The 23,923-nt window shown below is 48.2% G+C and overlaps 1 protein-coding gene across 1 annotated transcript in view; it reads left to right on the top strand.

Moving 5' to 3' along the window:
• LIPA (lipase A, lysosomal acid type) overlaps positions 1 to 18,185 on the top strand; it is a 37,681-nt gene extending 19,496 nt beyond the window's left edge. Inside the window, exons 4-10 of the mRNA XM_026504083.4 lie at positions 6,090 to 6,288; positions 7,589 to 7,698; positions 9,236 to 9,372; positions 12,210 to 12,356; positions 13,339 to 13,410; positions 15,807 to 15,878; positions 16,709 to 18,185. Coding sequence (XP_026359868.1) covers positions 6,090 to 6,288; positions 7,589 to 7,698; positions 9,236 to 9,372; positions 12,210 to 12,356; positions 13,339 to 13,410; positions 15,807 to 15,878; positions 16,709 to 16,942 — 971 coding nt within the window. The 3' untranslated portion in view covers positions 16,943 to 18,185. The remainder of the gene's footprint in view (positions 1 to 6,089; positions 6,289 to 7,588; positions 7,699 to 9,235; positions 9,373 to 12,209; positions 12,357 to 13,338; positions 13,411 to 15,806; positions 15,879 to 16,708) is intronic.
• The last annotated feature ends 5,738 nt before the right edge of the window (positions 18,186 to 23,923 follow it).

Raw genomic sequence — 23,923 nt, 5'->3', positions numbered from 1 at the left:
GTGTGTGGTTTTGAAGTGCTCCAGGGCATTTTGACGGGCAGCGAGTGTTGGGAAAGAGTGCTTGGCTCGCTTTGAAGTGACTGCGTTCAAATAGAGTACTTGGAAGCACACCTATTCTCTCCTACCACTTTGTTCTTTCATGACACATTTTTTTTGGAGTAGTGGTCGAAGCGGGGACTTTGGAGTGAGAAGAACTTGGGGTGAGTGTGCGGGCCACTTAACCTCCCTCTCTCTGCAGGCGTCAGTCCTCTTATCTGTAGCATGGGGTAGATGTTCACATGTCTCTCATGACAGCATAATCCATGTGGAACACAGCGCCAAATCCATAATCGGGAGCTGTTTAAGAAATACTGGTAATACCTACAAATTAGCCAGGTGCCAGAATGCTTGCTATGGTCTAGTGTGAGTAGTTGGGGAAGGTTCAGGAGTTTCTGGTGACCTGAATCCTGTCTCAGGGATGGTTGGCACCTGCCCTGGACTTTGGGCTCGTGCACGGTTGAGGGCCAACTTCGCGGGGTCTGAAGCTTGCTTGAATTGTCCAGTCCCATGGATGGTGGCAGGGGGTCTGAAACGAGGGGCGATTCTGACTGTGCACTCCTCTGTGAGACACAGCGGCAGCGTGTGGGCACCGTAAGCAAGTCCTCGTAGCCCGTCTGTCTAGAATCTGCCTTGGCACGGAGGGGGGGGGAGCGTATGTGACTTGAAACCTACCTTCTAAGCTATTCTGGAAGGTTTTAGGTTATGCAGGCTCCTTCTAAAGCAGCAAGGAGCCCGGCCTCTCTCTTCTTTAGGCCCCGGAGACATACTCCCATCTGTCTGTTCTGGTTCAGGGTTGCTGGCTGGGCTCCTTAGCCATACTGTGGCTCAAAACACCACCAATCTGTTGTCTTACGGTTCTGAGGTCATAGGTCCAAAGATGAAGGTGTTGGCAGGGCTGCGTTCCCTCCAGAGGTGCTAGGGGAGAATCTGTTTTCTTGCTTTTTGTGGCATCCTGATGCTGCCCACATTCCTTGGCTTCTGGCCCCATCCCCTGCCTTCAAAGCCAGCAGCAAAGCATCTTCCAGCAATCTCTCTCTCTCTCTGGCCCCCTGCCTCCCGCTTAGAAGGACCCTTGTGGTTACACAGCCCGCCAGCTAATCCAGGGTGGTATCTCCATTTACGGTCTTTAATCACATCTGCAAAGCCCCTTTCACGATGTAAGGTGGTACATTCACAGGTTCTGGGACGCGGACACATCTGGGGGCCCCGTGTTCAGCCTACCACACCCCCTCAGCTGTTTGGTGATAATGTGTGCAAGGTGCTTGGCACAGGGCCTAATGCAGCACTTAGTAGGCTCCTGCTGTACCCGTGATCATACTGTCCTGGCTAAGGGCACGACTTCATTTTGTCTTTCTTCACGGTGCTTGTGTTCTGATGCTGTTTTGTGACCTTTGTGTATTTACTATGGTTACGAGCGACTGTTACTCGTTGATCTTCACTGTGTATCAGCCGCTGCATGATTCCCGCTTCAGAAAGTAGCGCTTAGACTCCGGAGAGCTTGAGTCAATCTTACCAGGTTTCACGTCTAGTGAGAACCAAGGTCTGTTTCACGCCAATGCCCTGACCTCGGTGACCTCATTTTATTGTCCCCGTGCTTCTTGGACTCAGCTGACTTCACACCGTGGGAGCACAGTGGACGCCTGTCCACGCAGCGGCCTGGTGAAGAGGGCCAGTGCCTTGGGAGCAGGAGGGCCTCCCCGCCCGCCTGGTCCGCTTCCTCCCGGGAGACTGTGGGCTCAGCACATTTGTGTTTGGAGCCTGAAATCCCCTCCTCGCTTCCACCCGTATTCGGGCCGAGTCAGGCAGTGCTGTGGCAGCGGGGCCCCAGGCCGCTGCTCCTTGCCGGCTCTGTGCTGTGGAGGTGACCTTTGGCCCTCTCTGGGCTGAGGGGCTTCCAGACCCTTCCCTCAGCCCCCAGCTCTCCCAGAGCTAGTCTGGTACCAACAAGCCGGCTCTGGGCACAGCCGAGGAGCCAGCCCTTGTTCCGTTGTGTTAGTTAGTTGCTCAGATGAACCAGGCCGCAGGCGCTGGAGCGTGTGGCCTGGGCTGGGGCTTGGGCACCAAGTCCCTGCCTCCTTCTCTGTGTCTCCATCCACCCAAGATTACTTTCTTCTGAGCGCCTGGTCCAAGGTAGCTTCCCCCCTTCAGCCTGTCCTTCTCCAAGGGCGTCTGCGTGCTACAGAATGACTTCTGTCTTGGTAACCTTCTTTTTATGGCAAAGCGGTGAAGAGCGTGGACCCTGGCATTGGACATCCGCGGTTCAAATCCCAACTCCCCCTTTTAGCAGCTCTCATTCGACCTTGGGTGAAGTACTCGGCTTTTCTCAGCCGTCGTGCCCTGTTCTGTTTTTGGCGCGGTACCTTGGAGCGTACAAGCACGCAGTAATAGCGAGTTCTTACTTCAGTCAGCTTTTCTCAGCAAGGTGAAAAGAAATCCCATTCAACGAATTCACTGAAAGACGTGAATGGCAGTAGGATTGAGTCTCCCAGAGAGATACTTCTTTTCCAGAAAATGCTGAAGTTCTTGATTGGTAGCGGGATGGGAAAGAATGATGTAATGCTTCCTTTCTCTCCCCTGGTGGGGGCGGGTGAGGGAACCGGCAGGTGTGTGGGCAGGCTCGTTTGCAGGGCCCTGTCTTTTCTGGGTGTCCTTCTGCAGTCGCTGATTGCCAGAGGGAAGGGACAAGCTTTCTCGCACCCCTTTGCTACCCTAGGCCAGGCTTTGTTAATGTTTTGTCTGTCTGATGGAATCATGGGTGCTGGAAGCCCAGAGGGTACTTTGGTTCTGGAAGGAAAGGAAACTGGCCCAGCTGAAAGGATGTGCTCCCTACAGGGTCCCTCATGTCTCAGGTCAGACAAGGCACTGACCTTTACCAGTGGTCCCCCGTCCTGCCTGACATCTGGCTCCTGTAGGGGGCTGTCAGTATGCACTCTGGGGTCCCATCTGGCTGCGGCCTGGGGCACCCTGTCCGTTCTCCACATCCAGGGTCCCTTTTCTTCCCCAGAACTCTCTGTGGGATGGTCTGTCTCTCACTCGGAATCTGGCTACCATGTCCCTGCCTCTGGCTGCATGACTTTCTTTCCTGTGGGCTTTCCTGGGTGGGGTCTGGCTTCTTCACGCTGGCCTATAAGGTAATTATACGTCTATATTCAGGGCTGGAATGGAGCTCCTTGGGGGAGGGAGTGTGACTTACCCACCTTTGTGTCCCCCACATCTAGCACGAGGGCAGCCGTGGGGCCTGAGCACATGCCCCACCCGGCCATCCGCCCTCTCTCGGCTTCATGCTTCCCTTCTGAGAGAGCGCCAGGGACTTCTCGTTGCCCGTGGAAATCCTGGAATTACTGACCTGTGGTGTTTCTTTTAAAGAGTTTTCTGGTGTGTCTTCCACTTGCCAGTTTCCACATTTCTCCTTTGAAGCTCCCAGGTTAGGGCGGGAACTACAACACAGATTTCAGAGGGGTTGTACATGTTCCCCAAGGGAGGGGGCTGAGGCCTGGTCCCCCACAGGCTGTCCCCTCTTCCTCCCAGCCTCCCCTTCCAGCCTCAGTCCTGACCTTGCTGCCCCTCGTCACCCTCCTCTTCCTCCCCATGGACACTGGTCCTGCCTTTCTCAGCTGGGCCCTGAGGAGTGGCTGAGCAGAGGCAGGTTTCCGTGTGCCATGCCCCTGGCCATCCTCACTGCCCGTTCCCCAGGGGAAACGGCTTCATGGGCAGACCATGGTTTTACAGCGCCTCTTGGAGCCAGGCAGTCCAGCCCCGGTCGTGCCGAATGTTGCCGAAGGGTTGCCTTGATCAGCCTGACTTCCTGGTCTTTTAGGGTTAAGTCTTACTCCTCCTGGCGTGGCCCCAGAGCACCTTTGAGGAGAGATAGTGTCTTACTGGACAGCCTCGTGTGGCTCCCGGGCGCCCTTCCCGCAGCAATGCCCAGTTACCCTGGGCGACCGTGCTCTTGTCACTGTCCCCACAGGCAGCCCTGCTGAGGGGCACCTGTTACTTAAAACGCATCTCGTGAACTACAATTTCACGACGAACTAATTTCAGTAATCGTTATCACATCACTGAAGTTTATTTGAACTTTCCATGATGATTCTTATTTCCCCCGCTACGATCTTCTTCACTGAAGGCGGGTGGGGGGAGGGGCAGTTGGCCTCTCAGATGCCACAGATCCCACGGGGCCTTTTCCGTAGAGCTTTCCCAGCCACGTAGTCCTGGTAGCGCAGCACCAGAATGAACGTCCAGACAGCCAAGTGCTCGTCAGGCTGCCCCAGTCTTGATCTATTCTGCTCTCTGTTGTCTTTCCCCTGGGAGAAGGTCACGGACGCGACCCCGGCCGTGCAGAGGGCTGCCGTGTGTCCTTACAAAGTCACGGGAGTCGTTTGGACCTTCGCCTGGCAGGCCGCCCCGCTGTCTCTACAGATGAGGGGAGCAGCGTCCACACGGCATGACCGTGGGGTGGTGCTCGTGCTGCCAAGTATTTGGACGGCGCCTCCTGGACTTGTCTGCAGAGCCCACCTGCTGCACAGGGAGTCACTTGAGAAGCAGTCGTTGGTTACCACATCCATCAGAGGACATAAACAGAAGCAAACATCTGTCCGTCCACTTCCCGTCTGTCCAGACGAATCTTCCTTTCCATTTGTCCTTGATACTTTTACAGCCCTTCTCGCTGGCACACATCACTGCTGTCTAGCTGTTGTCCAAAGAAGTCTATCGATTTGTGCTTTGCTCTTTTCCCCCCTTCCAGGCTGGGTTATGAAACTTTCTGGGCGGCCACAGCCCTTGGCACTGTGGATGGCTGAACTATTGCAGTGAACTATTGGACCACTCAACAATCAGCTTCCCCTGGCCCCAGCGTTTCACTCTCCTGACAAGCGGGCAGAAGGCAAAGGGAGCCCTTATTTTGTGATCTCTGTGTCCGTCACTTAATTACCTCACTTGTTTCTGTTCACAGTTACTTATGGAACGGAGACTCAGACTGGCTAGGTGACAATAATGAGCTAATGTTTATTGAACTCTTACTGTGTATCGTGCACTTTGCTAAGAACTTTTCATGTCGTATCTCCTAGCTCTGTGCATACCGCATTTCCCCGCTAAGGGGATGACATAAGTTTCAGGGCATGTTGAAATGCTTTGCACGGGGCTCGCGTCCGAAGCTGGAGAGGACAGGTTCAAACCCAGGTGTGTCTGTCTCTAACACTCACGGTCAGTATAACCTTAGCTCCGTGATGGTGAATTGTTTTCCTCCCACGTTTGTTCTCCACCATGTCCCCAGTGCTGGGAACGCCTGGCACATAGTTGGTGCTCAATAAATGCTTGGTTAATGAATGACTAAATGGTTTTAACACAAAGTAAGTAGCCAGAGGTCCTGTTTCTCTGGCTCCTGAGTCTTTGTTCTACTACTACATCAGTGTATAGGTGAGTAGAAAATAAAAATAAATAAAAATATATGTGTAAATAAAAGAATATGTGTAAGTATATTTATGATTTTGTAGGTATATAATTTTTTTTAAGATTTTATTATTTGAGAGAGAGAGTGAGCAAGTGAACCTGAGCGGGAGGAGGAGCAGAGGGAGAAGCTGGCTCCCTGCTGAGCAGGGAGCCTGACAGAGGACTCGATCCCAGGACCCTGAGATCATGACCTGAGCTGAAGGCAGATTCTCACCTGACTGAGCCACCCAGGCACCCCTGTGTATAATCTTTTTTGGTCTTTTAATTTATTTCATTAGGATACATTGTAAGAAATGCAATTACTGGAGCAAATAAATTATAGAAACATTTCATAAGGTCTTAATATATCAACATTTTTGTACGGTTAAGTCAATGTGTCTGGTTATTAGTTATGCAGAATAGTCTAGTTTTGCTACAACTTCGTCGGCACCGCTTAAAAAGATATTCCATACTGATGTTATTGGAAGTACGTTGGTACGTTGACATTTTGATTTGTTCTTATCTCATTCTTTGCTTCGGGATCTTTTATGAATTATCTGCTCGGCAAGATTCACGTTGGCTTTACAGCGAGATGCTGCTGTCTCCTAAACACAATTGTTTTTCAGGTCCTAAGCCGGTGGTGTTCCTGCAGCATGGCCTGCTGGCAGATTCTAGTAACTGGGTCACCACCCTGCCCAACAACAGCCTGGGCTTCATTCTGGCAGACGGTGGTTTTGACGTGTGGATGGGGAACAGCAGGGGGAACACCTGGTCTCGGAGACACAAGACTCTTTCAATTTCCCAGGATGAATTCTGGTCCTTCAGGTATGTTTGAATCAACGGGTCTGTTTCCTTAGCACCCTCAATGCAGGCACATCCGGAGAGGCAGCTCGGTGGGGAACTCAGGACTGTAGGAGAGGAAAAACTGATGCCTCATGAAAGGTTTTAACCTGGTGAGGAACTTAGTAAATCACTGTTGGGTAAATGATAAGCAAATCATTGCGTTTTAAGAATTAGATTCATTTGGGGCGCCTGGGTAGCGCAGTCGTTAAAGCGTCTGCCTTCGGCTCAGGGCGTGATCCTGGTGTTCCGGGATCGAGTCCCACATCAGGCTCCTCCGCTATGAGCCTGCTTCTCCCTCTCCCACTCCCCCTGCTGTGTTCCCTCTCTCGCTGGCTGTCTCTCTGTCACATAAATAAATAAAATCTTTAAAAAAAAAAAGAATTAGATTCATTTACAGATTTTTTAGTTATTTTGGCATTTCAGGTCATGTGGGAGCTGCCGGGTACATCGTGTCCTAGAACCTTCTTCCTTCCTCCATCAACATGCACTGTTCTCTATTTCCGGAAGTTGTCCCCTCCTCTCTGTTACTTCTGGCTCTGCCCATCACCCGCTGCGCGGCACTGCGCTTGTCGCATAGGCCCTCCGTGTGTCAGTTTTCTTTTTTGTAAAATGGGGTGAATGAAGACCTATCTCGTGAGGTCGTCAGGAGAATCAGAGGAGAGGATGCAGGGAGAGAGCCTGGTGCCTTGCACGCGGTGGTAACAGTCCGCTCACGCATCTCCTGATGACAAACAACTCCCGTGCGCGGGTCCAGGGCGGCGTCTTGGTTCCTGGTATTAGAGAAGGTCAGAGCTGTGGACTCCTTCGGGCTTGTTTCCCATTTGTAAAACCACAGCTTACCTAAGGGCAGAAAATGCAAGAACAGGAGCTTTTCCCAAAGGCACATGCGAGGATGTATATGTTGTCACACCATTTGTAATAGCGAACAGTCGAAGCTGCCAAATGCCCATGAGCCATGAACAGACAGATGGAGTGCTGTGTGTCTACACAGAAAACAGCCAGCAGCTACACAACAGCATGGACGTAGCCAGATACACAAGCATATGTACTGTTTGATCACACTTATGGAAAAGCTCAAGAATGGGTAAAACTAATTTATGGAATCAAAGATGAGGACAGTGGTGAGGGGCCCACGCGGTGCGGTTCATGTATTCTGCGCTCAGTGCTGCTTTCCCGGCTGGGCTTGGCTTACGGGCACCCGTCCCACCGCACCCTTGCTGTTGGCGGGCGATTGTGTTTGCCTGCGATGTCTTAATGAAAGCGTGCCTTTTCTGGATTCCAGTTTTGATGAAATGGCACGTTATGATCTACCAGCTTCGATAAACTTCATTCTGAACAAAACTGGCCAAGAGCAAGTGTATTATGTGGGTCACTCTCAAGGCACCACGATCGGTACGTATGTGATAAAGACTGGAGCCTGATAGGATGTCTTAGTACAGAGTTCGCCTTGGTTCTTCAGAGTGGAATATAAAAAAGTAGTGTTAGTTCGAATAGAGGTGTGTGTTTGTTTTTTGTTTTAATGCTAAGTGGAAACAATGAATATGGGGAGGGCAGGGAATTTGGGGTTGTATTTCACATTCTCTGGGAATTCAGACTTCTGTATCAATGGCTAGACGTGGTGTATGGTTCTCTTGACGTGGAAGGAATTAACGGAAGCCACAGCCTAGTACATGGTTTCCTGGTTTAGCAGAATGGGGATGGGAGAGGATAGAAGACAAGGGCTTTCTAAGTGCGGAGACTTTTAAACAGAAAATAAAAAAGTACACGGACTCTTCAGTGGAATAAAACTAACTACAAACATGCCATGTTAGGCTTCATTTCTAAATAGTTTCTAAAAGTCATATGCATTTTTTTATTTATACTGATTATACAAGGAATGTGTTCATTGTATAGAAAAATAAAAAAAATTTCGGGGCACTGGATGGCTCAGTCAGTTAGGCATTCAACTCAACTCCGGTCTTGATCTCAGGGTTGTGAGTTCAAACCCTGTGTTCAGCTCCCTGCTGGATGTGGAGCCTACTTTAAAAAATTTTTTGGCAAAGTTTAAAGAAAATAAAAATTGCCTGTAATTCTAGCAAATAAGAGTTCCTCTGATGAGGGCCTAGGGACCTGTGCCATGATTTATTTAATTCCTCCTTTTAGTGTGTGCTAAGGTTAGTATCTGTGTTTCTATCACATGACCTCCTTAGAATACATTCCTAAGAAGCAGAATCAGTCAAGGAAAGGTAGTTCTGCTCTTAAGAGTCGTGCCGTGTTTGGGTGCATGTCCGCGCCCTCGCTGCCTCCGAGCACTCTCAGCCAGTTCGAGGGTCTATACACACAGAGGCGACATGGGTGCGTGCACCTTCCTTATGAGTCGAGTTAAGCATTTTTTTTTTTCATTTATAATCCTTCTCCCATGACTTGCCTACTTGTGACCTCTGCCCCATTGCCTTCTAAAGTGACGCTCTGGGACCAAGTTCAAGGCAAGGAGGGACCCGAGAGGAAGCTAGAAGATATTTTAGAGTAGGAACCTCCTCAGTGTGTACGTTCCCTCTGAGTCATTGGCGACTGATCCGGACGCCTCTGTGAATTATTCCTGGGGATGGGCGGAGGGGGGGCTGGGTGGTGGAGTGCCCTCTTGGGGAGCCTTTCCTTTGCTTGGCTTATGACTAAGGGAACGGGGACAGCTCTGGCTCTCTTCCAGCGTGTATGTAGGTTGAAGACTGAATCAAGCCCTTTACAGGCACTTGATTGACTAGTTTAATCAAAGTCTGCACAAAGTTCAGAGGCCCCCCCTCCGCGGGTGGGTGTCCTGCCTCTTGGTGGGGGTGATGTTGCTGCATGGCTCTCGGGCTGCCGCTAGAGGGCGTATCGCATGACCGCCTTTGTCTTTCCAGAGAAAGTCCTACAAGATTCAATTCCTGTCATCTTCCTTTTCTTCCCACAGGTTTCATAGCCTTTTCACGGATTCCCCAGCTGGCCAAAAGGATTAAAATGTTTTTTGCCCTGGCTCCTGTGGCTTCAGCCAAGTTCTCTCCTAGCCCTCTAGTTAAATTAGGAAAATTTCCAGAATTTCTCTTAAAGGTACTTGGACTCCCCTCACCCCCCTCTTGCCCCACAAACTTCTTTTTCAGACCTGAAGAATTGGCCTTTAGAGGGAGAGTCTGTGCCTTCAGCTCGTTGAGAGCCAGCTGAGGCCAGATGGTCCGTCATGCACACACTATCTGTGTTTAATGTATGATACATGCTACACAGCACGGAATCCCATACAGGAACATACACTTACAATCAGGTACGACATATCGGCCGTGTAAGGGACGTTCGCAGGGAATGCCGACTACACTCTGACCTCAGGAAGTGCAGCTTACTTCACCAGACTCCTAGGTTGTTACTGACCTGCCACTGCCATGTCCCTGTGCCCTTCATCCCGAGGAGGTAAAATGGCTGTGTCATGGGAGTGTTCCGGGTTCAGTGTGATTCCTGGAGATTGTGATCTAGTAGCTTAGTAAAGATACAGACCCCCCCACTCCCCACCTTGGAGGTGGTGGCCCGTGCAGTCTGGAGAGGGGCCCAGGACCTGCGTTTTCATAGAGCACCCCACCGGATCCTAATGTAGACAGAACAGACTGGTCTTTGGGAGTCACTGTCCCCGACAGTGGTGTTTTCTGATATCCTGGGACAGTGACAGAGGGAAAAAAATCAATGTTCATAAAACCTTTGCATTTGCTGCTCTGGGAAATCTGCGTGGCCCACACAGAAGCTTAGTGCCCTAACTCTCAGAATATAAAGTTATAAATCAGAAAGACATCAAGGTGGCTCTGAGTGGGCCTGTAAGTGTGTAAGGTGGATTTTTCTTTCTCTGGACATGCCGTCCTGCTTTGACGGAATTCCCAGGGGAGCGTGCCGCACAGTGGCCTTCGGAGAGCAGTTCTGAAGTTCAAGGTCAGCTTCACGTCCTGGTCAGTCCAGAGGGAAGCGAGGCTTATTGCGCTATAAGTCAGTGATGCACTATTGTCTTGTTTTTAGAAGAGAGCCTCGAAAATGTCTGCATGCATCACTAGCGACCGTTAGGTAGACCCCAAGCCAGGAGTTTTAAACACTGCTGCCTTTCCTGCAGTCTGACCTTCTCTGCACACGATGTTTCTCGATTCCTCCCAGCTACTCGTCACGTGGTTAGTCAGGAGAAGAGGCACATTTCAGGAGACCCAGTGTGTGTCTTTAGATATTGGTTGACTCTCCTGTAGTCGACAGATTGGACAGGCTGTGTGTACGTGGACGGAATCTGCCCAAAGAAGTGCGGAATATGGCCCATACGGTCTTACAACTTCAAATTCGTCACACCCTTTGAAAAACATATCTAATGCTGAAATCTTCATAATTGATTATTTTTTGAGGGGGGAAGAAAGGGCACTGTGTTCAACAAAGCAGGTGCGCCCTTGGTCTGGGCTATGATTTACATTCACCGTGGTTCTTAACACCTCCCGAAACCTCACTCTGAGCACGAGGCTTTTAACATTCGCCCTTTTACACGTTTGCAGTTTCTTGCCTGCCTGCACCAGTCCGTTGGACCATGCTCGCCCCTGGCTTCCGGTGCCTTGCTTGGCATCCCTTGGCTTGTGAGAGTATCACTCCCGTTTCTGCCTTCATTTCCACATGTGTGTGGGCTCCCTGTGTGTGTCTGTCTCCGCCCAGATTTCTCCTTTCTATAAGGACCCCAGCCCTACTACGTCGGGGCCCACCCCGATCACCGCATCTTCCCTTGATGACCTCTGTAAAGACCCTGTCTCCAGAAAAGGTGACATGCTGAGATACTGGGAATTAGGAGCTCACATCCCTTTTTTTCCTGGGGGGGGGGGAGGGTACTGCCTTAGAAGGCATTTGAATGTTTCACTCCTGGTCGTCCCTCTGTGGGGTAGGCATCATCAGAAGTGTAACTTAGAGGGAGACACATTTGGGTTCAATCTAAGGAAGATCTTTTTCCGGTTTCCCGTTGCACCAGTGTGTGAAGATCTTTGCGGGCATGGCGACTGCCCCCGAAATACTGGAGCACGTTAGTCGGGGCTTACGTACACCAGAAGTCAGCAGACTTTTTCTCTAAAGGTCCATATGGTAAATACTGGTGGCTTTGTGGATCCTACAGTCTCTGTTGGAACTAGTGAACTCTGCCACCGTAGTGTGAAAACAGCCAGAGACAAAGAGAAAAAGGAGTGTGCCTGCGCGTGTGTCAATAAAGCTTTATTTATAAGAACAGGCAGTGCTGGTGGGGGAGGAATGAGGAGTTCTTGTTTAATGGGAACCGAGTTTCAGCTTGAGGTGTTGGAAGAGCCCTGGAGATGGGTAGTGGTGCTAGTTGAACAGTATTGTGCGTGTCCTAACGGCCCTGACCTGAACACTCAAAAATGGCCGAAAGGGTAAATTCTGTGTTATGCACGCTCTATCCCAAGAAAAAAGCGTTGAAAGAAAAAGACAGCAGGCAGCGGGCAGGGATCGGCTCACTGGCCAGTAGAATTGGATTGGGCGTGCGTGCCCTACACAGACACATTGTTGACCCGTCTTGGCTTCGACTCTGTCTTGGAAGTCACTACCAACCCAGCAGTCCGTGACACCTTTTGGGGATGGCCCTGGGATGAGTGATCATTAATGCCCCTTCCAGTGGCGAAAAGTCTGCTGTGAACGGATTTGATTTTCTGCTGCTTCTCTTCATGGGAGACGTTAAATACTCCTCTCTAACATCTGCTTTTGCCTTATTAGTAAACGTATCGTCTGCGTGTCCTAGTGTGACTGTCCACTGGTTGCCATTTCTTTTCTGGGGTCCCCTATGGTGATGCTTGGCGTGTGTCTTTGCTTCTGAGGTGGGTCAGGGAGGCTTGTCTGCCAGAACAAAATGCTGAGATATTCTTGGGTTCCTTTTTATTTTATAGGACATATTTGGGGTCAAGGAATTTCTTCCGCAGAGTACGTTTTTGAAGTGGCTGAGCGCACACATTTGCAGCCGCGTCGTTCTGAAGGAGCTCTGTGGAAACGCCTTCTTTATTCTCTGTGGATTTAACGAGAAGAACTTAAACATGGTATGTGTGTTTACGCTCAGACTTGCTCTCACTTTCAGTGAGTCTCTTTCCTCTGCGAAGATGCTTGTTGGTGCTGGAGGGTGTGTGAGACGCGGGCCGACCTCCCCAGAGAGCCCTGCGGGGTCTCTCGTTGAGACACAGAGTGAAGCTCGGCTGGGGCCTGGGATGCTGTCTGCCGGGCCTGCTGTTAGCAGCTTCCTGCTGAACGAGGAGACTTGTCATAATTTAAGTCCTGGTATTTATATTCGTTCTAGTGCTCTGTTTCTTTTAAGAGATACTGTAAGTGTATTTAAGTGTGTGTGTGTGTACACATTTATTTTCTTATTTTATAAAATATAGACCCTCAGTCAGCAATATGCCAATGTTTCTGATGCTTTTTTAAAAAAAAATTCTATTTATTTTGAGAGAGAGCGAGAGAGACAGAGCATGAGCGAGGGGGAGGGGCCGAGGGAGAGGGAGAAGCAGGCTCGCCACTGAGCAGAGAGCCTGTCTCGGGCTTGGCTCGATTCCAGGACCCTGAGATCATGACCTGGGCTGAAGGCAGACACTCAACTGCCTGAGCCACCCAGGCGCCCCTTTGCTGGTATTTCTAATATATTTCTTGTTGGTAATGTTGCATTTTGAAAACAGGCTTTAAAATTCTAGAACGAACGCTCTAGGGAATTTTTTACAGTAGGTCTGATTATTATGTGAAATGTTGGAAATTCAGAAAAGTTTGAAGAAGAAAATCAAAATGACCAGTAACCTCAAGCCATGCAGCCCTTCCATTAGTTACCACGTTGCTCTGCTCCCTCCGTGTTTTCTGCACGGGTGCTGTTGTATGTATTTTTATAGGACATTTTTGTAGTCAAAGAACTAGAACTTTTTTCCTTGCTCTTAATCTCCTATATTTGAGATTGCGGCTCTGAAGTGCAAAATATGTTGACATCAGTGTCTCCTTAATGCTGTGTCCATTCTTTATTTCACTGTGTTTCTTTTGCAGTCCAGAGTGTCCGTGTATATAACACACTCTCCTGCCGGAACGTCTGTGCAAAACCTGTTACACTGGGGCCAGGTAGGCGTCCCGGGGTGCAGCGGGGGTTTGTGTCAAATCAGCCTCACAGGGCTCTGTGCCCTCGTGAAGCACTTCTCTGCGAGCCCTTCCCAGGCCCTTCCTGTCCCTCACAAAGCCCGGCTGCTGACCAGTGGGGCTGGTTTCCTTCCCCAGAGTCCTGGGTTCCTGTCATTGTGCTGTTGTGCTGTGGGCGAGTTCACCCCACAGCTGCTGGGCTTAATGTTTTTGCCCTCCCCTCCCCTCCCCTCCCCTCCCCTCCCCTCCCCTCCCCTCCCCTCCTGTCTCCTCCCCTCCTCTCCCCTCTGTCAGTTTTTCACTGAGTCCTGGATTTATTTCTGTGTTGCTTCACAAAGCAAGATTTGGGAGCATCTGGGAGAGGGAGTCTGCGATGTCATCATGAACCCATGAGCCCAATAGGACTGAAACCATTAGTGGCTACGCCGAAGTAAACCAGTCATGGGCGTAAATGGGAGCCACTTGCTTTTAAAATGCAGTTTTGATTTTTTATCACATACCCCAAACGTAATGCATGTTCGTTCATTCTAGAAAATTTAGAAATTATGTATAAGAAAAAGATAATCTCTTATGATAAAAAAACGAAACTCAGCAATCAGACACAGAGATAGAAAACATGTACCTGGAGATATGAAGTGTCTCGGCATTCTTCTCCCTACCTCTTGCTGCAGATGATTTCAGAAAGAACTGGTTAAAGACGCAGATAGAAATAATAGTTGTAGAAATAGATTAATTGAATTCTTTTCTTCTACTTACTCTTTTATGACTTGATTTTGCCTCACCTAACAGTATATCAGGGACTATTTCTACCTCGGGACATATTTTTGTCGGAATTTCCTTCCTAACTTTTTTTTTTTTTTAAGATTTCATTTATTTATTTGAGAGAAACAGAGAGTGAGCAAAGGAGCTAGAGCATGAGCAGGGGGAGGGGCAGAGGAAGCAGACTTCCCGCTGGGCAGGGAGCCCGATGCGGAACTCGATCCCAGGACCCCATGATTATGACCTGAGCCGAAGGCAGATGCTTCACCGACTGAGCCACCAGGCGGCCTCTACCTTCTTTTTAAATATGAAATAACTCACCATTTAAGCTCCAAACCGAGATGCTGTGGATGTCTTGTGGAGCAGTTGCCAAATGCAGGGCAGACATCGTCTGCATCTGAGTCAGGAGTAGCCTTTAAAATTACACCTTTTAATAAAATATTGTTTAAAAAAAGTAAGGAGAGTTGGGCTCATGGTAGAGCTGTTGGGTTGGCTACAATCCAGGTTTCTAAAAGTGGATATGCAGAAGCTATGCTGGGGATGGTAAGTAAATGTATTAATTCACAGATTAGTATAATGTGGTATTTATATTAGTCCATGTAAATATGTTCACATATAATCAATATTTTTCATACTAATACGAATGTATTAATCCATATAAATACATATTAATCTATATATGTCTTTTTTCAGCCACAGAGTTTATGAATTTTAATACTCTTTGTATGACAGTATAAAATACATATATCTTTATATTTAAATTCAATTAATGAACATATAGTGTATTATTAGTTTCAGAAGTAAAGTTTAGTGATTCATCAGTTGCATGTAACACCCGGTGCTCATCCCATCAAGTGCCCTCCCATATAGAAGTCTTAATCCGTATATTGTATGTAATATGTATTTCTTTCCCAAATAAGAGAGCTGATTCTTTGAAAAAGTTCAAGATTCAAATTTCAGTAAAAGTCAGCATGAAGTTTATCTGACGAGTACAATCATCGGCCCAGGGTCATTCACAGCATGTGTGTAGTGGCTTTATTGTGTGATATGGTAGCTACATGCCAATCAAAATGAAATAAAATTATTATGTATTTTATTGAAGTATAGTTGACACACAGTGTTACATGGGTTTCAGGCGTACAACATAGTAATTCCACCAGACTTCACATTGCGCTGTGCTCCCCCCAAGTGTGGCTACCACCTGTCACCAGACAACAGTCTTACCATACCAGTGCCATTTTTAACATTTATTATTTATTTATTTAAAGATTGTATTTTTCATTTATTTAGAGAGAAAGTGGGGAGAGGGGCAAAGGGAGAGGGAGAGAGAGAATCTCGAGCAGACTCCCCACTGAGTGCAGAGGCTGACACGGGGCTCGATCTCACGACCCTGAGATCATGACCTGAGCCAAAGTCAAGCATTGGACACTTGACACACTGAGCCAGCCAGGTGCACTCCCCACCTCTCCCGTGCCATTTTATTTTAAATTATACTTTGGAAATAAAGAATAAATCTGGGTACTGTGTAAAATGGACTTCTGAGAACACTGCTAACTAGCCACCTGTGAGGCTTTCTCAAACTTCCGTGTCAGATAACATGTTCCCCCAAATTATCTTTTTAGCTTATTAAACTCCAGAAGTTTCAAGCCTTTGACTGGGGAAGCCATGCCAAGAATTATTTCCATTACAACCAGGTAAAGGCATCGAAAGTCTTTAGAATTGAACGGGGCTCTGAAGACCCACAGAGGAAGCCAGCTGTAGTCAAGGGGCTGCTCGGGGGCCCGGGTGCTGCGGGAAATGTTGGGGAGAGTTGAGTAGATGGCATTGGTTTCCCTCCGTCTTCCGGAACAACCTGAGCTCTGTGGTTGGTGTCGTGGCCTGGGCCTCCCCTCTTGGTCCTTTTCCCTGCCTCTGTAACAGGAATACAGACTTCAGAGTTGGGCTGGCCTCTGTCTGCTCCCTGGCCGCTGGTGGGCCTTGGCCAGACCCCATCGCCTGAGCCTTGCCTTCCACATACAGAGAAGCAGACCATATTCTGAGAGCCAGGAGCTCTGAAGTGTGAGGCACCCTGCCCCTAATTTTCTTGTTTAATTCTCACGCTGCCCATGTGACAGGTGCGATGTTATTGTTACAGAAGGTGAGGGAACTGAGGCTACAGAATTCCGGGGACACGTGTTGTACCCCAGGTGGAGAGGAAGCGACAGTGGGAGGCATGACTCCGGAGCCAGCAGCCAACCCCTTGGGTTCCAGGCTTTCATGTCTGCCAGCGGGGAGAGGAGCCCCTCCCTCCAGGGCTCTGAACACAGGGCCCCACTTGATGGGCGATGGGCAGCAGCCAGGCTTCTGCCCTCGGGGGTTAGGATTCTTTTTGTTCTGGTAGCAATGACTTGAGAAGTACACTGAGAATGGTTATCAAACCCTGGGTCTTCCACGTCATGTTCGCTCAGCACTATCTAACGTGGGTGTGTTCTGCTGTTTCTGCAAATTACAACACCAACGAAGCCTTCTGTTGGTTTTATTATAGACGTACCCTCCCCTGTACAACGTGAAGGACATGCTGGTGCCCACGGCCGTCTGGAGCGGGGGCCACGACACGCTGGCAGACGACAAGGACGTCAGCATCTTACTGCCACAGATCACCAACCTGGTGTACCACAAGCGCATCCCTGAGTGGGAGCACCTGGACTTCATCTGGGGCTTGGACGGCCCTTGGCGGCTCTATAACGAGATAGTGGATTTGATGAGGAAATATCTGTGAGAGGCACGGAGGGACCATCACGTTGGGTGATCGGCCATGTTAACGTGTGTGCGCTTCATTTCTCTAAAACAGCTCTCTGTCTTTCCCAGGCTGTTTGCATTTTTGTCTCCGATCAAATTATGATTGATGTTGTTCAAGTGCCTCCAGCATTAGAAATGCACTTTTTTTGGTTTGATCATGGCCTAGTCGAGGCTAGCATCTCAGACATAGTGCGGCCTCTCGAAGACTTTTTGAAAATGCCACTGACTTGTAAAAGGTCCTAACCATTCTGGATATCCCTGCCATTTAAAATACACATTATCGCCTTCTTACCGTCATACAGGACATGGCGAGGAGGTGCTGGAATTTTAGGCTGTGGGGTCTGTTGGCAAATGCCCTGACACCGATTTGAAAAAGGTCCGTGTGCACTCAGTTTTTACCTCTTTGCCTTAAAGGGCTCTTCAGTCCGGTGGCCTTGCGGTCACTAGGGAGCTAAGTGACAGGTTCTCATGCTCTCGTGTGGTGGGTGCAGAGTCTAATCCTGTGACAACCCCAGCCGTGCCAGGTGCAAGGATTCTTTAATGAATTTTATCAAACCTGACCGTGATAGTCGTTATTTAGCAAATGTTTAAATTGCTCAGACCAAGCCAAATAATTTGCTGGAATCTTCAGAAGATAAATGACATTCGTTAAAAAAAACAATAAACACCCAAAACCTTATATTTTAAATAGCTCGCAGACTGATGCAGGCAACCATCTACACTCACGAACTCGTCAATGTGTGGCGGGCCGTACATCCGCGTGTGTGAGAAGACGGGTCCTGGGGGGAGACAGTACCACGCTTTCCTGCGAAATCAATGCATTCTCTTAGCTGCTGTAGCCCGGTGCTCCTGTGTACGAAGCCAAAGCCCAGGGGCTGCCCGGGAGGAGTGTCCCAATCATTTTCACACAAAAGAAATGTGAGTGTGAATGTTTTAAGACAAATGCTCAGGGATTCTTTCTGTTTTTTAGTTTTGTACGTGTCCGTATTTTCAATACTTCGGATGTGTATCCCCAGTTCGGGACGCCCTTATTCACCTGTTTTTCTCGCTGCACAGTTTCCTTGCAATACTGCCAGATGGACAGAATGACAATTGAGATGTTTTTCTGAGACAGCTCTTTTAGCTGCGATAATAAACAATACTTGGAATGGGCTAATGCATGTAACATTTAAAAAGTCTTCACTGAACTTTTCAATAAAACTCAGTAGCTTCCTAGACCTGAAGGACTGTGTGTATATGTGTGTTCTCTTTTATTGCCTGTGAACCTTTGATCCCGTCCCACAGTGAGGAGTTTTCTCAAAGTAAGGGGGTTTGGGGGATCAGTTGGAAACGCTGGCTCTCAGCCTTATCCCACAGGGTCCATTCGAGCTCCGGAGGCTACGTGGAGACCAAGCAGAGACTGACCCATCTGCAGGGGGGCTCAGGGACTGTCCATCTAACTTCCTCCTCAAAGGAGGCAGAGACGAGTCATTCATGCGATAAGGTCCCCCAAAGTATAGATCTGGGTGGGGGGCGTCCAATGCGACCTGCGCCATGGATGACTTGTCTCTAGCTTTGGTCAGGCCACAGAGCTCCCCCAGACTCCCTTGAGAATGAGTCAGTAAAGCCATCGCACTCGAGGTGATATGGACGGGCAGGGGGAGGGGTGTCCATTCTATAGAGTCCACCTCTTACTGGCGTGCATTTCTCTTCCCCTCCTTTCCAGGCTTTTCTCTGGGGAATTTTCTTCAGTGTGGGGCTAACCTAGAGGTGGAGATGTTGCCTAGCTGTTCTCGGCACAGTCCTATTACCTTGCACGTGTGCCTTTGTTGGTGGCCTCTTATTCCTGACTTTGCTGCATAGGTCCTTTATAGCCTTACAACCCTGGCTGCATTAATGTTTCATCGTTGTTTTATTTTATTTTTTTAAAGATTGTATTTATTTGAGAGAGAGCGTGTGCAAGAGAGAGCACGAGCACGGGGGAGAGAAGGGCAGAGGGAGAGAGAGAAAGAGAAGCAGGCCCCCTGCTGAGCAGGGAGCCAGACACAGGACTCCATCCCAGGACCCCAGCACCACGACCTGAGCCAAAGGCAGACCCTTAACCGACCTAGCCCCCCAGGTGCTCCTGTTTTATGTTTAAGAAAACAATCTTGTTTTATCTTCTCCTGAGTGCAATACTCTTCAACTTGGTTTGATATATAGTCCTTTGAGCAGCACATAGAGATCCACAGATCTCTAGGGCAAGAAGACTAATTAGCACACTGCCAACTTGGAACTCTTAAGAGGCCGTAGTCACCCAGGGCCAAGCCACCCAATGAAGTTACAATTGAGAACAAAGTCATTTCTTTCCTTCGCCATCAGAGGGCACTCTTGGCTTTGCTGCCAAACCTTTTCTTTACGAAAGGAGGCTTTCTCTAGTCCCTTCCTCTGAGAAAGGCAGAGGATTTTGTTGATTGGAGAGCCAGTTGGTCATTTGAGGACTGGTGAGACGAACCATGTCTCTGGTCATTTCTCTCCAGGATTATGACCAATTCTGGCCTAATTCATAATATCTGAAAAATGTCCTCAAAGAATAGCTGTGCCCCAAATGGGACATGAGGATGAAAATTTGCCTAGTGGGTAAAAAGAGTGGTCAGAACCTCAGACATGTTAAATGCAGTGGGGGAGGCTTTAAGCTAAGCCTCACACTTACGAAGGACCAAAATTGAGACTATTGATACGATCTACAAATAATGAAGATTATTTTATGTTTGTGAGTATTCGAGGTGTTAATGTGTTAAATGTAAACATTCAGAATATACTGTATTTTTAACTTTTGCCATTTAGTTTTTAGTATAGGGAGATATTTTCAAAATGTGACCCCCCTGAAAGGGAACATTGGAGGACAATAATTATTCTGATTTTTATTTATTTTATTATTTTTTAAAGATTTTATTTATTTGGGACGGTTAAGCGTGTTCCTTCGGCTCAGGTCATGATCCCGGGATCCTGGGATCCAGCCCTGCATCTGGGTCCCTGCTCCAAGGGGAGCCTGCTTCTTCCTCTCCCTCTGCCCTGCTTGTGCTCTCTCTCTGTCTGTCAAATAAATAAATAAAATCTTTATGAAAAGGAAAAGATTTTATTTGTTTATTTGAGAGACAGCAAGGGCAGGAGAGAGCAGGCACATGGGGAAGAGCACAGGGAGTGGGAGAAGCAGACTCCCTGCTGACAGGGAGCCTGATACAAGGCTCCATCCCAGGACCCTGAGATCATGACCTGAGCCGAAGGCAGACGCTTCACTGACTGCTTAGCTGACTGAGCCACCCAGGCGCCCCTCTGATTTTTAGAAAGCTTGTCAGTAACTCGTTCAAGAGTATTTATTGAGTATCACACCGTGCTAGGTGCATATTTCAAGTTCAATTCCAAACTAAGCTAGTAAGGCTCTTTCTGCCAACTTGTTTTAGTGGTACTAAAAAATACTTTGAATTTTACATTGTGCCTTCTGATTTTTAAAACCTTCTCACAAGGCCTGATTTTTGCAGCAACTCCTGTTGTAGGTGAGGTATTTTCTCTGCTTTACAGGCAATGGGGTGCCCTTGTAGTGGAGATGATTTTTATATGCTTTAAATATTTTAGAGGGGTTGGTGAAAATTCTGACAATCTCAGTAGAAGCACACACTTAGTTGCATGGATAAAAAGCAGAGAGAACGTGTTTGATACCAAACACGCATATGCATCGGTGTGAAATAGGGTCTCCAGAGGCGTCTCTTGGGAGGGGGGAGATAACATCTCCCACATTCTTCATCAGCATCTTCTGTTTTGGTGTGGGTTAGTGTTTTCTGAGTCTTTTGGAAACTTCCCTGTAAGTGAAACCTCAGGGCCTCATTCCAACACCGAAGTCCTTCTGTAGCCGTATCTACCTTGAAACTGACAAAAGGTTCTGCTTTCACTTTGGCCGTAACTTTCCATTCAACCCTAGGTAGTCCTGACGTTTCTGACCAGAAGCCTTCATTTTTACAACAACAGATTACATTTTTAAAAAAACATTTCATTTATTTATTTGGCAAAGAGCACAAGCAGGGGGAGCAGCAGGCAGAGGGAGAAGCAGGCTCCCCACTGGGCAGGGAGCCCGATGCAGGACTCGATCCCAGGACCCTGAGATCATGACCTGAGCTGAAGGCAGATGCCCAACCGACGGAACCACCCAGGGGCCCCAAGAGATTACATTTTAATGTTTGAGGTTACTCCATCCTCTCTGAGTCCTATGTGCTACAGCCGCAAGGCATTATAACACTTCTCATCTCTGATAGCAGGCAGCATCTGTTTCGGTTAGATAGATCGAAGAACATCTTGCCTAATTTTGGAAAGAAAAAAACCATAAAGGTCACATAGAAAAAGAGAGGATGTCCTTGGTAATCCAACTACATGTTCTGTCTGTGGGGGTGGGGGCAGTATCCAAAGTCTTTGAGATGTGTTAAATTCGCACAGGCTTGATAGCTGCACTCCTGACAGTGGGTTTGATCTCTGGGCCAGCTGGAGAAGAAAAGAATCCTGTCCTCCAGCCTTGATAGGAAGACCATGCCAAGATAAAAATGGTACACAGGATGTCAACTGGAGAAGCCCAAGAAACAGTATGGCCAAAGTCCTAATACCCCCAGAGCTCAGTAAATACGCCCTTCTATGCAAAACCATCCCAGTGGGTAAGTAGCTAAACCACCATCAACCAGTGCTCTAGGGAAAAAAAAAAATCTAGTTTTTGGCTTCGATTTAGAGCTAGTATCTTTAAAAACAAGCATTGAGTCAGCAAATATCTTTTGAACACTCACTACGTGCAAGGTATAATGCTTGGCACTGTGGGGGAAAAAATCCTAAAAGATAATATCTGTGTCCTAAAAAGAACCATTCCCCTAGCAAGCTGTGAAATATACTTTCTGTACATGAAGTGCTTAAAGGTGCACATTTGCCAATTCAGGAAATGATACCACTTTAGTCAAGACTAAATAGGGTTCGATTTTGAGTCCATCAAGTGATGCTTACTTTTTCGGCAACCTCCCTATGACATGGAGTGGACAACGATGAGATTTTAACTGACTACTTTCCCTGAGATGGTTGCATTTGAATATGGGACACAAATTTCCATCCTCGGAAGCTGATGGGCTGGAAAGGCAGGGAAGCCGATGGCTGTTCTTCAAAGTGCTGTAAGCAAGAGGGGAGAGCCTGGGCGAAGCAGGGGGCAGCCAAAGCTTCTGGACCTTCCTGCACAGGACTTTATGCAACCGGCCAATGGAGAGTATTCTAACAGGCTTAGTGATAGAGGATGGAAGAACCGAAGAAGACAAAGAATGCGCTGGTTGGGGCTGGGGGCTTGAAGGGGACAGTCCTGACAGTAACCGAATAGCTAAGTCCAAATTAAGCAAGTCTGCCAATGCCACCCACTTAAAAAATCCACAAGAGTATCCAAAGCACCCAAGCATGATAGGTGAGACCACAAAAAAGGACAGCGTGTGCTGAATGGAAATTTGAAGGTCGACCTAATTTCTTTTGAGGGCAAATCTGAGCGATAATTTACCCCTGAACAGAATTCATTCTGAGAAAGTGAACTCTGACAGTCCCTTTGGAGCACTGAGGAGTCCAAGAGCGAAGGAGGCCAAGCCCTTCCTCTTCTCTCCAAGATGATGCTTGAGCCATGCAAAGTTCAAGGGCAAGCCCTGTCTTCCAGGAATGGGAAAAAAGGAAGTTCCTGGGTTGCCCTAATGGTGAATTGGAAAGAACCTTAGAGGAGGGGAAGACTGAAGAGGAGCCTAGAGCCAACAGGTTGTCTACGTGCTAGAAACTCACCAGCAAGGGAGGCCAGGGGCCTGCACTGTACCCAGCTCTGCTACCATCTAGATATCCCAGCAATTAGAAAATCCACCCTCTTCACATTTTTGCATTGCCTGTCAAGAAGCTCAGAGCTGTTTCTGAACCTTTGTCTCATCAATACACAAGCAGAATATCATAATACTCTTAGCACACTGAAGTTTTAAAGAAAACAAAGCTGCAGTATAGCCAGAGGGTAGAGGCCCCAGAGAATGGGCTTCTAGGGAGTATGCGTATCCCATTAAGGGTAGTTAAGGGACACATGCCATCTAGACGCTGGGTGAATCCCCGCCCGCGATCCCAGCTCCCATGTAATTTCAGGCTGGGAAAAGTGTGGGCTCTTCCTTGCTTCTGGAAGGTAATAGCTAAATATGAACGTTGGAGCCACCCAACACCTGCCTAGAATTATGAAATGGTTTGTTATAGGGTGTGTGTATAACAGCTGATACATTATTAGATATTAATAACCATTATATTTTATGAACTGGCTTATGATATAGGTATGTACGTAATACTTTATATATTGTTATATTTCTAGGTCCATATACTGGTCTCTATTTCTGTCATCTTTGTTTTTTCCTCCTAATATGTGGCTGTACATCTTTTATTTCTCTTTATGAGATTCTGATTTTAATTGTTAACTTCCCTGGTTCGTTAGGTAAAACGTGGAGCACAAATTGAGAATCATATGCGTCTTCCGTTGCACGTTGGCTGTGTGCCAAGCACCCCGCTTTTGCTTCTGTAAGGCCACAGCGCTAACAGCGATGCCGCTTCTGGGCAGCTTGGGGTTCCGAGCCCTGGATGAAGTCGCTTCAAGTGAAACACTTAGCTAATGCCTAGCTGGCATTATAGTATTATTATTGTTGTTGTTGTTTTCCATTTCAATGCTTGAAATAACCTCGTGCGATGGCTACTCTTACTTTCCTTTGGCGGGTGGGGGTAGGTGGGAGGCGGACAAGAAAATGCAGAGCCTCGGGGAGTGAGGTGCTGGACCCCTATCCTCTAGAGGATTCTTGGGTTGCCTGTGACCCGGATGAGAGGCGGAGGTGGTTTTCTACGCGGTCCCGGCTCGCCCAGTCCTGGCGTCCTGCGGCTCCGTCCCCCGTCCCCCGAGAGCCGTGGAGGCGGGCCGGCCGCGCAGTCC

This window comes from Ursus arctos, unplaced genomic scaffold (assembly GCF_023065955.2).
Source record: "Ursus arctos isolate Adak ecotype North America unplaced genomic scaffold, UrsArc2.0 scaffold_7, whole genome shotgun sequence".
Lineage (NCBI taxonomy): Eukaryota > Metazoa > Chordata > Mammalia > Carnivora > Ursidae > Ursus > Ursus arctos.
Note: the sequence above shows the minus strand (reverse complement) of the source record. Positions and strands in the feature narration are given on the sequence as shown.